Source organism: Pyrenophora tritici-repentis, chromosome 10 (assembly GCF_003171515.1).
Source record: "Pyrenophora tritici-repentis strain M4 chromosome 10, whole genome shotgun sequence".
Lineage (NCBI taxonomy): Eukaryota > Fungi > Ascomycota > Dothideomycetes > Pleosporales > Pleosporaceae > Pyrenophora > Pyrenophora tritici-repentis.
Window position 1 is genome coordinate 2,794,022 of NC_089399.1, and position 11,945 is coordinate 2,805,966.

Sequence of the window (11,945 nt, forward strand, 5' to 3'; positions counted from 1 at the left end):
TCCTATAACCAACACACTACAACAAAGCAAAAGCGCTAATCCGTCTAAGCCGACGACCAAGTAATGGAAAACGTCGACGAGTGATCCCCACCCGCGTACACAGTCTGCTGTGTACTTCCTGACGCAACCTTATCCGCGCTCCACATGGCATTGCCTCCAGCCGCCAAATTGCCATCTACACTCGTGAACCCAGTGCCGCTCGACACGGTGGAATCGCACGAAAGCGCTCCTCCAACGATGCCGCACTTGCCCTTGCTGGAGCTCAGGGTAAAGCCGTCGCCGGCATCGGAGGCGGTGAATGTCGCACACGTACCGGTGGTGTACCAGGTACCTTTTGAAATGATGCAGCCCTTCTTCGCGCCGTTGACCATGACGTTGAGGGTTCCGCGGCCGCTGTAGGGTGTCCCTGACGGGTTAGTAGATGTTGGTGCTGGGGAGCCAACGGTTGTGGTGGTAGATGGAGGATCAGCACCGCCCTTTTTAGGGATGTACTTGATGCCCGTCTGTGGGCAAGTAGATTTACTGCCATCGGGGTTCGCAGGGACAAAGTCGCCGGTTTGCAAGCTACCGCGGACGTCGAAGTGGTACCAGATTTCATTCAAGGCACCGGACTTGCAGCCCAGGGTGACAGAGACACCGGGTCTCTTTGCTTGGATAGCGTTTTGGATGTCGGAGAAGGTGTAGGTTTTGCTTGTGCTGGGTGTGATGCCTGCTTCGCTGAGCCACTCGTAGCTAGGTAGCGTCTTGAAGAGGTCCACGGTCTTTTGGAAGAAGTCGACGACTTCCTCGGTGGGCTTATGGTCGTCGTAGCAGTCTGGGGCAAGGGTGCTTACGCACGTGCCGTGTTTGGACCACTCGTGGCCCCAGAAAGAATCGTCCTTGCCTTGGTAGTCTTTCCAGTAGGTGGACATGTAGGATAGGAGATCTGTTGCGCCGAAGGAGTTGAGGATGGCGCTAATGTTCGAGTAGGAGCGCGAGGAGTCGCAGTTCGCTTCGTATGTGCCATCGCATAGATCGGGCCTAAAAGTCAAGTTAGTATTTCGGCATTTGAGGTGTAGGGTAGTTGTAGTACGGACCATAATCCGTGAACGGTCCAGCTATCCACTGGACCCGTTGATGGCGAGTAATCCCAGAATTGCGTCTGTAGCATCTGCCCACCTGGCGCATTGAAGCAGCACAGGTTCTCCACAATAGTCGTGTTGTGGCAGCTCAATTGAGCGTTGGGACAAGTTTGGGTGAAGTCGCCCAAGACACGGCCTCCACCACCGAGGATGACCTGTGCACCGCCAACCACAAACTTGCTGAGTGTCCTGAGAGAAGGCATGGTTGATGATGATTCTGCAGCCAAGTTTACGGCAGAAGCCGCCGCATTATGTACTCCCTCCTTCGCCGCCTCAACCATGGAGTCTAGCATGACGGGCATATTTCGCCTCCCAAACTACTGCAAGGACGGAAGATTGAACCTGGCGCCGTGTAACAAGCCTATACAAGCTTTTGGCGGATCGATCTTCCCGTAGAGGCAGCTCTGATTCCCACACCTTCACGTTGTTGTCGCTGATTCGGCAAACGGCGAATACACTGGTCCTCGATGCGGAAGGTCGGTCCTCTAGTCTAGGTCCGTCGCCGGCGGGTATGCCGTATGCAAGATTGCGGTAATGGGCTCCCGGTATGCGAGCTGTCCTTGACGCGAATCGACTGGTGGACGCGGTATGGAGACAGTAAGGTAGTGCGTGGGAGGTACTATGGGAGCACCGGGGATGGCGCTGGATAAGCTTGCTTATGGGGGATCAAAGGGTTAAAGGCCATAGCCACTCATGGCTCGGTCCCAGGCATCACGCTCAGCCAGGTCACGCACATTGTGGCCTGGGCTGTGTTTGAGCCACGATAGTGATCTGCTGCGGCGAGACCAGTCAGATGGCGTTTCATGGCTGAGAGTGACGACTGCACGTGGGACGGTGCCTGGGAGATGAGACGTCGGGTGCGGCTTATCAGTAGCCGGCTAAGCCTAAAGGAGATGTGGATGAAGATCCCTCGGCGGTGTCCGAGCCTCATGACATGTCCGGCTTCCCAGATAGGGTCACCGTAGATGTGAGGCTCCCGTCGTCCCTTTATTGGCAACGGCCGTTTCCAGCAGATTGCTTCAGAGGGAGCATGCGCTTCTTTTCTTTTGTGCAAAGCTGACATTTTATACCATCGTTCGGAACCCGAGGAACTCAAAGGGATTCGTAGTATTCCTCCTCTTTCGACCCCCCCTCTATCGCATTAAGCCTTCCCTATCTCCTAGAAGTCCTGTAAGCTCCATTGTCTTTAATGCGTCACTACGTTGTGGTAGGCGATGAGCGTTGCAGTGCCTAACCGCTGCCCAAACGCTACGTCTACGCAAACGTTTTCCAGTATCTCCTCTTTCAGCTCTTTCTGTTACCACAACTGGAGCTTTGTCGTCAAGATTGCAGATGGGTGGTCTTACGTCTCTTTGGCGATGATTCACCGTTTATCGGGTAATGTATGGAGGCTCGTCTCAGCGCTCAAAGTCAGTCCTACAACAGTGAATTACAGGTCCTGGAAACCTGCAGCAAGAGAGGTTCTGGTTGTACCCTGTGCTTGCAATCGGGTACTAGGGAGCAAATAGTTATTGAAAACGCATCCTGCGTCTTCCCAGAACCAACGGAACCTGCATCGCGACGATCACCTCCGGAAAGTACAGGGCCACAGCATACAGGTCTCGTCATGTCCCAACAATAAGACTTCGCATCAAGCGACGCCGCAACCACGACAAATCGCTACCGCAGATCGACATAGCTCTGACGCGCATTTATATAACTGGTAATGGAATTTTGGAGCAGGACCAGGAAAAAGCACGAAAAAGCACGAAAAAGCCATGCGTGACGTAACTGTAGTGCAAGCGCAGTCACGTGTCGTTCTTCTCAGCCACTCAACCACCAGTCACGCCTAAATGTGGCTCGACGATCGTAAATCACTATTGGTTGTACCTATTTCAGACAAAAATTAGCACGTGTGAATTATTCAAGAAGATTTTGGGCACAGCATGTTCTAGCAGGCCAAGGCTGTTGCGGGGAAACGGTGACGGTGAGTGACGATTCTGTGAAAACAGAAGGAGAGGTCGTGTCACATAGCTCTTACCTGTTTCCAGCAGATATATAGTTCTGCTCATCTACAAGCTTCTACCTCAACCAACCTCTCTTGCACTACATATCTAGTAGAAACTTCCACTTCGCCAATTCCCTTCCCCAGTATCAATTCTAATTAGCCTTGCTGGATACCACTTCGACTTCACAATGGAGCGACACCACCAACCCATTGACGGCCCAGTCAACAACTACCCCGTTACTGACAAGCGCGAGCAAACTGGTCTTCTCACCCGATTTGTTCCCGACAAGCTCAAGGGTGCAGCTTTCTACCGCTGGCTGTTGCGTCTCACTCGACTCTTGCAGTTTATTTCAGCTATCGTGTCTCTTGGCATCTTCTCACGACGCCTGTACAAGGTCTATCGTCTCGTCAACGCCTTCAAGACCCGTCGCGGTGTGAATGGCGCTTACGGTGCCGTTGAGGGTATTCTCGCCGCTGCAGCCCTCTACACGCTTATCAACATCCTGTTCTCGTGCATCAAGAAATCCGCCAACCCCGGAGGAAGGAAGCTCAGGTGGCTTTGGGTTCTCTTCGACTTGATCTTCGTCGGTGCCTTCATTGCCGTCTCGGTGCTGACTCGTCCTGATGGTGGCCTTGCTGGAGCCAAGCACTGCTACAACCCTACGCGCCGAGCAGATGGAACGAGCACGGGTGTCGTCAATGGCATCACGACGCGTCGCGACGATTCTTGCAACCTTCCCTGGGGCACGTTCATCTTGGCTATCATCAGCACGTAAGTTCATACATTGTTAGCCTCTCCATAGCTGTTGCTAATTACACTACCAGTATTCTACATGCCATCACGGCTGCCTTCCACGAAGTTAGAGACTACCGCCGACGCGACAGGCTCGATCACGAGAAAGCCCTTCATCAAACCCATGAAACCAGCATGCCCGCTCCTGCTGCTCCTGTTGATGGCGTTCGTTATTAAAAGCGTAGCTATCACGATGCTTCAGGTGGAATGCGAGACACAAGATAGGTGAAGCGGAGATGACATGACTAGTGTGTCGACATGTATCAGGTGCGCATAAGGACATAGGATACTGTCACGAAATTGATGAATAGCGATGGTGCAACGGGATCGGTCTTCAACGGAGCCAGGGAAGCTTGAGGTAGCGTAAGATAGCTCAACTTCAAAAGTACATAATGTATGAATCTTCTACTTGAAATCTCATGAAGCAGCCCATCTAAGGCGTTTTATAACTTGCCGTCATACAGCTTACTACCATTGAATAGTTTCATCGGCGAAATGCTTGGCCATGATTCGCGTGCTCAATCATCGTTCTAGGGGGAGCTTCTACTATAACTTAGCACCCGACCCAGTTATGCTGAAATTGCTATACTGCGCGCGCTAACAACGCCCGTTTGCCTTGCACTTGCTCTCACGTTCACTTCACGATGAGCGCGCCGCCTGACCGGTCCGTGCGTCGATGGGCACAACCAATCTCTCGCACTCAATCAATCGACATTAACTCCAACCCCATAGTCAGCTGTAGCTACTGCTACGTTGATAGCAAGAATGTCATCCAGCACTCCAGATCTGTCCGAGTTCCTCGATCCGCCTCTCTGCGCGAACACTGATCGTATGGTCGACAGCGAGATCTCACCATGTAAAGAAAAAGCTACGATGGTTTGCAGCAAGTGCTTTCTAGTACAGGTCAGTCGAAATTTTCATTCCGTCAGCTATACGTAAGCCTACTCACTCAAGACAGTACTGCTGCAAAGCATGCCAGGTAACCGACTGGAAACGTCACAAACCCATTTGCACTTCCGAGCATCTCAAAGAAACTTACCTGCCTCGTTATGTCAAAGAATGTCGCATACCGTTTGGTGGACCGCCCGATCAACCCGGCTTCGACATTACTAGTTTCGGCTCGCTGCAGTACTTGTGGGGTAACATGCCAGCCCTGGACATACTCAACGCCGACAAGAACGAGGGTAAAGACATCATGAAACGCGACATTAACCTTCTCTTTGCGGCATCTGGTGATATGCGCAATGTGGTCAAAACCGTCGTTGGGCTTCCCAAGGGCTACGCAGGCAATTGTGTTGTGGTAATGAACGACTGGAATTTCACCATCACTGCACGCAATGCTATGATGCTCCTTGCCGCTATGCACTTTGAGCCTGAGACCGCGGTTCCGATCATCATGCATCTCTGGTACTCTGTGCTCCTCCCGTTGCCAATCATCAAGGCTCTTTAGGACTGCATTCTGCCCTATGTGCAGCAAGTATGTGACAAGATCAAGCACAAGAGTACGGAACTAGATCAGGCTAAGACTTTCAACTTTGGAGATCGGTCAATTTGTTTGGCTCTGAAGAAGGGAGCATGGGTCGAACTTTCCAAGATGTTCACTTCGCCCGACCAGCTGTCGTCACACCGAGCTATGCAGATTCGGCAGCATACTACTTGCGCGCCTAGAAGGGTAGATTTTGTTGATAAGGCACTGTACCAGATGCCACCTGGCCGGCGCACGGGTACTTGGAAATTCCGCTTGGAGGGTCTTCTTGTTCCTTATGGCACGTCTCGAAAGCCTTTCGTCTATCCGAATCCGTAAGTCTAACCAAGTCATAAATGATAAATACTGACTATCAATAGTACATTCTTCAGACAGCAGGGCGTGTGGCCTATGCTCGATGACGCAGATCCGCTCTCTGGCTGGTCGTATAATGAGTACATTACTCACTCCAGCGCAGCAAAGAATGACGTCTATGGTGCTTTCTTCAACTTCCTTCGCAACCTTTTGCTGCAATTCTGCAAGCGCGTTCGCAACAGCAAAATTGTCTTTCGTCTGTTCAACGTCAATGCTGTTAATCTACCAAGCTACACAAAGGATATTAGATTTGACCGGATTGAGGTATGTCGAACAGTCTTACTCATTCAATGCACATCTATCTAACAATGTGAAGGCGGCCAACATTTGCGATCGTGCCTACGTTGGAATTAGCCAGACCCTCAAAGTCTTCTCCCCTATGCTGAAAGCAAAGGTCGATAACCCGCACGCCACTATCCTGATGCTATTCTTGAACGCAGTACGCGAAGAAGAAGCACAGAAGACGAAGAGACAAGGCGAGCAGAAGTTTGATCTACTTCTAGCACATCGGGTACAGGAAGTTATCCCGGACAAAAACGCAAGCTTCCTGCGTATGTTACGCGGCGTTGGCAAACCTCGCTCCTTGAATGAGCCACCGAACAGAGTCTTAGTGGAAATGGTCGTTGTCACCGATGCCATGTCCATGTTTGCTAACTTTGATGAGCACTTCAACAAGTACCTTCAGCACCCAGATCTTTTTGAGTCTGGCTCCATGAAGGATTTTGCGCAGAAGTATGGTGTCCAGGTCAAAGCACAGCATACCATTGTCAAGCCTTGGCCTTGCCGAGTCACAGATGAGACTACAAAGGCAGAGTTCGCCATTTTACTTGCCGAGTCCACAACGGGCCATGAACGCTACGTAGAGTTTGAGAAACTGGAAGGTAATCCAAAAGAGGTATGTAGCGACTCTTAACTGACGAATACTCTTTTACTACCAGATACTAACGATCTTAGGCCCAAGAGCTCATTTCTCTCGAAAAGCTCTCGCTCGCCTAGACTGTACAGTGCAGATTCCTTGTTGCATGGCTTGGACGGTTTGAAGGTAGTGGCCTGTAATGACTTGGATGAGTTACAGTTTATTGAATTCATGGTAGATACATAGCCTGAGAGCTCGAGGACTAAGAAGTAGATCTTAGTAGCTTCATACTGGTAGCAATTCATGAACATTGCTTCAGCTCGGTATCCTGACTCACAGAACTGTGCATTAACCCTTTAACACAGAACTACGTAGAGGTATAGAACGCGGATCCTTCTGAGACGCGTCGTTCGCTCCTTCTCAACAGTTGTTCTGCTTAAGATGACACCCACACTTCGAGGTAGGCCCCAATCGCTCATGAGGTAATTTCTGTTGCGATTCTTGAAGCGTTGAGTCACCTCACGCCTATGAGGGGTATATATGACTTCAAGCTTTCCTTTGCTTTATCCTTTCCTTTCTTCATCAACCTCGCCACACCTACCTACCACACTAAGGAAAATACCTCCAACGCCAAACATGGCAACATAACATCACACTAACCTAGTTCTACAGACTAGTGCTTGGTGCAAAGACATCAAGACAGCGTACAAGAAGCTGGCGCTCGCCCTTCATAAGCTCAAGAGCAACATCACCGAGAGCAAGCACCAAGAGACCGAGTTTCCGCAAGGTCAAGTGGCCAACGGGCCAGGGAGCGGATTCAGCTCCTGGTGGAGAGAGGTCATCGTCCAACAACAGGCCAGGGCTTGGGAAGAGGCCTTGAGGGCCGCTGGCTTTAGGGGTCAAGAAGAGGAGTAAGTGAACACCGTGGAACCTCCTTGAGAGCATTCTTACTAATGCATCTACAGCCCATTTGGAGGTCGGCCTTCAAGCCCAGTGCCCATGGCACATGGCCTCGAGGTCATGATGACCCATCCATATACCGACCAGGGCTACCGCCAATGGTCCCACCGCTGGAGCCCGCAGACTGGCGGTATCGACTACTGCGTGTTCTGTCTTGCCGGGCACTCTGCCCCCAACACTCGTCGCTGCCCAGCTTGCCAGGCTGTGGCCTGTCCAACCTGCTTCATCGCTGTCCGCAACCTCGATCGCACAGTACCAGCACGTAGGGGCGACGGCACTAGGGCCCAGTACATCGCTTCTGGTGGTTAAGAGGAGGAGAGAAGAGTGACGGAAAGATAGGAGTTGGATGGGTGGATCTGAAGCGGCAGATGGAGGATGTATGCCAGGGTTAGGTCTTTCTGTGCCGCTGGACTTGATACTCTCCTACTTACCTAGGTACCTAGGTACGTAGCTATGCTCCAGGGAGGGACCACGGGTACGGCGTTTTGATTTTGTAGATACTCACACGAATGAATCATATAAGAGATGCATCTTATGAAGTGAGCAATGGCAAAGAAACCTTGCTTGACGCTCTTCCCGAATATGACGAGTGTGGCAGGCGAGATGCTGAAGGCTCGAAGGCAACGTCATGTACCACAACCGATTTAGCGTCGTGCCATGCGACTGCTTCTACAGACGTTTATACTCGAGAAAAGACTACGGAACGGTATATTGTTCTGCGAGACATTTCAATACACATTTCAATCAATGCAGCATGCGCACCACGACAGCGTTCTTAGGTGCGTATTGCGTATTGCGTATCAAGTAAGGGAGAAGTACCTGCATCTAGAGATGCCGACATGCTGACGCTTTCTTCAAAAACCAGACATAGATACATTGAATACGGGTCTGTTTGATCCTCACCACGTCTGTTTCGGTGTCATCATAGCAACCTCGAGTGTCCCAAATATCCATACCCCGCTTGCCTGCGTCAACTCGAGCATTTGTTTTTAGCTCGTATAAGCCTTGCGTAGATGATGCTCAAGCTTGTGTTTACGGCTGCCCCTTTGAAAGGATCACCGTCGATCTTCCCGAACCTTTCGAGCGCGCGCGTTGCTCACAAAACAAGACTGTTGCGGTAGAACGTAATTTCATGTATTCTGCTCTCTTGTTGTGTTCTTCGTGCTGTGCTCTCAGAAGCAGCAGCAGGGTCTATTTACATGACGTATCTATGATACAGCTGAGGTAAGAGGTGCTCAACAAAGTGAGGAAGCAGCACCAGACCACCAACACGTGATCTGCTTCTCCTCATAACCGTCACAAAGACCATCTGGCACAATGCCAAGTGCCCAGGACGTAAATACTAGAGACCCCTGCGTCGACAAGAGAATAAAAATCCCAAGCGGTAACCAATAGCATGACCTGCCGAAACTGATGTAAAAAAGCTGCCCGGGCAGATGCATGGACTCTGACGGTCATGGATTTCTTGGATTTCTTGGATATTTGCGGTTGGTGACAGGTGACAGAACCCTGCTTCGTCAGGTCCGTACTCGTTGCCATCTAGAACCGATGTGCTACGCGCATCACCGAACTCGCTGCTCGGATCTGAGCGGCTCTCGTATACTCTCTGGGCCAATAGCTTGGCAGGTACAACATCTTGGATGTTTCCCCCTCTGAATGCGTTGTGTACTACTCTGGGCGCGCTGCGGTATGCAATGGCAGTTCCGACACCTATAAGCTGGCCATGAACGCTTCTAGGGTGCAGTCTTCGGGGCCCAGGGGTCTCTCAAAGGCAAACGGATAGCCTCTTCCTAGTGGCGCGGCGCTGAGAAAGTTTGGAACTATGCAGACAATGAGTTCAGGGTTAAATGTGGCGATTGCAGAAGGCGACGCAGCACAAGCCTGGATGTTTCTAGACGTCCAACAATTCGACTGGAACTGAGGACAAGCCATCGGACAAAGTGTACAAAAGCGCGGCGCATGTGTTAAACCATGGGTACACGTGCGTTGGTCCCAGGACGAAATAAAGATCTGAGCCAAGCCGGGTCGGATCTGACGTAGAAGCCGTCAAAGGCCGCACTTTGTTGGATGGAACATGTCTGGATCTCGATATGTCGATACAAAAGTTCTTAGAACCATAATGCCGAATGCGACGATACCAACGCGATCAAAAGCAATCAAGGACGCCCTTGACGACACGGTATCTGAAACGTGGACTTTACCGGTGTTTCACGCGGCGATGCCGCGGTTAACCAGTACAGCCCCACCTTCTAGGGAGGATACCCCCGCACACTCAAGGGCTATGCATCATTCACACTAGCCGCGTCCCACATACCAGAAACGCCACCTTGTGTCAGCCCACTTATTGACGCGCAATCTGGCCAAGCCTATTACCGGACCTGTGTATGCCATCGTTGACGTTTGGCTCCTCGGCCCTGATTGAGATCAACCTAGCCCTGGAACACCAAGCGGCTTGTGAGGCGGCAAGCCTACTTCAGACTTATGCCCTGTCGCGTCACTGTCGTGCAACGGCCAAAGGGTAAAGTGTTGGCACTGACCCGGATACGAGCATTCCATTCACGGCCGTCTTAGCGCCGCTTACCATATCTCCATCCTCTCCTTGCGTGATTGCTGGACATTCACAACAACAACAACAACATCATCATACCTTCGTTTTCAACATCAACTCGATAGTCCAAATTCAACATGGACCTTTACCGAGCTACGTTCGCTGGATCGCTTCTCCTCAATGCATTTGCCTTTTACCAATCGCACCGCTCCCGCAAGGCGGCAGTCGTCGAGGCCGTCACTACAGACAAGAAGGAGGAGCACAGCCATGTAGAACCCGATCTTGAAGGCCTAAGCAAGCTCAAGAAGCGATTCTTTCCTATTTACTTGCTGGTCAACGCTGCAGACTGGCTCCAAGGGCCATATATTTACCCCATCTACAAAGGTACGTTCATGTTATTGTTATAACCATAACATGCTAATACGCCATCAGACGAGAAAGGCCTCCCCGAAGAACTTGTCGCATTTCTGTTCCTCACTGGCTTCATTGCCGCAGGTGTCTCTGCATCCTTCGCGGGCGGGCTTGCAGACCGCTATGGCCGAAAGGCAGCGTGTCTGGGATACTGCGTAATCTACTCGCTCTCATGCGCCACTCTTCTTACCAACAACATCTACGTTCTCTTCCTGGGCCGTATCCTCGGCGGTGTATGCGGAACTATCCTATGGAGCGTATTTGAGAGTTGGCTAGTCGCCGAGTTCAACCAACTCATGATCCAAGACGGAGAAGCCCATCTGAGCGCCATCTTTAGCACGATGACGACATCTAACACCTGTGTCGCTATCGCAGCGGGTATCTTTGCGGAGTGGGCTGTCCGATGTACTGGAACCGCAAAGGCACCCTTCATGGCGGCGATTGTGTGCTTGGCTTTGAGCTTCGTCGCCATATCGAGGTGTTGGGGCGAGAACTATGGATCGAGCAGCCGGAGAGCGTCAGAGACAGAGGGTCTTCTCCAACAAGAGGAAGCGACCCCTGCACCTGCACCGACTTCGGCTCTACGTACCATTCTACGTGACCGCAACATCCTCATTCTCGCCTTAGTGTCGGGGTTCTTTGAAGGATCGCTCTTCCTATTCATCTTCTTCAAATTCCCAGCGCTGAAGCTCAGCCATAAACTGGCTGGCTCAACTGAAGGTAAGCCACTCCTCCTCGGAGAATATTGACCAACAAACTAACGCCAAGAAGAACTTCCATTCGGTCTCATTTTTGCGATTCTCATGTGCTCCATGATGCTCGGCTCGCTCCTCTACAAACACGTTTCCACATCCTCATCGCCCATGCCTGCACAGAAGATGCTCACCGGCATCCTGGCCGTTTCCTCGGCCTGTTTCTTCATCCCCGGGCACTTCCGCGATGAGCGCGTCACTCTCTGGTGCTTCTGCATTTTTGAACTATGCTGCGGAATTTACTATCCCGCAATGGGCTCGCTGAAAAGCAAGCTCATCGAAGACGGCTCGCGGGCGAGTATCTACGGCATTCTTCGTATTCCGCTGAACGTTTTCGTTGTGCTTGCGCTTAGCACCACCAAAGAAGGTAAGCAACTCCGTCATGCCCAGAGCTGGAGACCGCAGCTAACAGTCCATTCTAGGCGAAGCGCATCGCGATACGGTTTTTACTACATGTAGTGTGCTATTAGTGGTAGCAGCCATCTTCGTACACAAGACGCTAGCCTAAGTCTGGCGCTGGCTGGAATGTTAGCGCCAGGGAACGCGGGTGGTACAGCAACAACATCAGCCGTTAGGAGTAATGATGTGCCCCCTGTAAATAGCCGATTCTGATAATCAACATTTCTTTTGATAGAATTAGATCGTATGACATCATATAGACACCTACGCGACGCGAC

At 51.3% G+C, this 11,945-nt stretch overlaps 7 protein-coding genes across 7 annotated transcripts; 6 read left to right on the forward strand and 1 right to left on the reverse strand.

The window, feature by feature from the left end:
* Positions 1-44: 44 nt before the first annotated feature.
* PtrM4_048830 (Rna, Ribonuclease I) lies at positions 45-1,423 on the reverse strand (the record flags this gene model as incomplete). Its single annotated transcript, XM_001936706.2, has 2 exons — positions 45-1,020; positions 1,077-1,423. The coding sequence occupies 2 exons, from the start codon at positions 1,421-1,423 to the stop codon at positions 45-47; spliced, it is 1,323 nt and encodes a 440-aa protein (XP_001936741.2).
* A 1,873-nt stretch (positions 1,424-3,296) lies between these two features.
* Positions 3,297-4,078, forward strand: PtrM4_048840 (uncharacterized protein; the record flags this gene model as incomplete). The annotated part of the gene is made up of 2 exons (XM_001936707.1): positions 3,297-3,880; positions 3,934-4,078. 2 exons carry the CDS (start codon positions 3,297-3,299, stop codon positions 4,076-4,078), a joined length of 729 nt encoding a protein of 242 aa, XP_001936742.1.
* A 588-nt stretch (positions 4,079-4,666) lies between these two features.
* PtrM4_048850 (uncharacterized protein) lies at positions 4,667-5,351 on the forward strand (the record flags this gene model as incomplete). Its single annotated transcript, XM_066104784.1, has 2 exons — positions 4,667-4,804; positions 4,860-5,351. 2 exons carry the CDS (start codon positions 4,667-4,669, stop codon positions 5,349-5,351), a joined length of 630 nt encoding a protein of 209 aa, XP_065959348.1.
* A 144-nt stretch (positions 5,352-5,495) lies between these two features.
* Positions 5,496-6,047, forward strand: PtrM4_048860 (uncharacterized protein; the record flags this gene model as incomplete). The annotated part of the gene is made up of 2 exons (XM_066104785.1): positions 5,496-5,701; positions 5,747-6,047. The coding sequence occupies 2 exons, from the start codon at positions 5,496-5,498 to the stop codon at positions 6,045-6,047; spliced, it is 507 nt and encodes a 168-aa protein (XP_065959349.1).
* A 310-nt stretch (positions 6,048-6,357) lies between these two features.
* Positions 6,358-6,737, forward strand: PtrM4_048870 (uncharacterized protein; the record flags this gene model as incomplete). Its single annotated transcript, XM_066104786.1, has 2 exons — positions 6,358-6,636; positions 6,696-6,737. 2 exons carry the CDS (start codon positions 6,358-6,360, stop codon positions 6,735-6,737), a joined length of 321 nt encoding a protein of 106 aa, XP_065959350.1.
* Positions 6,738-7,038: 301 nt separating this feature from the next.
* On the forward strand, positions 7,039-7,866 carry PtrM4_048880 (uncharacterized protein; the record flags this gene model as incomplete). The annotated part of the gene is made up of 3 exons (XM_066104787.1): positions 7,039-7,079; positions 7,275-7,508; positions 7,563-7,866. 3 exons carry the CDS (start codon positions 7,039-7,041, stop codon positions 7,864-7,866), a joined length of 579 nt encoding a protein of 192 aa, XP_065959351.1.
* A 2,991-nt stretch (positions 7,867-10,857) lies between these two features.
* PtrM4_048890 (uncharacterized protein) lies at positions 10,858-11,776 on the forward strand (the record flags this gene model as incomplete). Its single annotated transcript, XM_066104788.1, has 3 exons — positions 10,858-11,236; positions 11,288-11,635; positions 11,691-11,776. 3 exons carry the CDS (start codon positions 10,858-10,860, stop codon positions 11,774-11,776), a joined length of 813 nt encoding a protein of 270 aa, XP_065959352.1.
* Between the last annotated feature and the right edge of the window lie 169 nt (positions 11,777-11,945).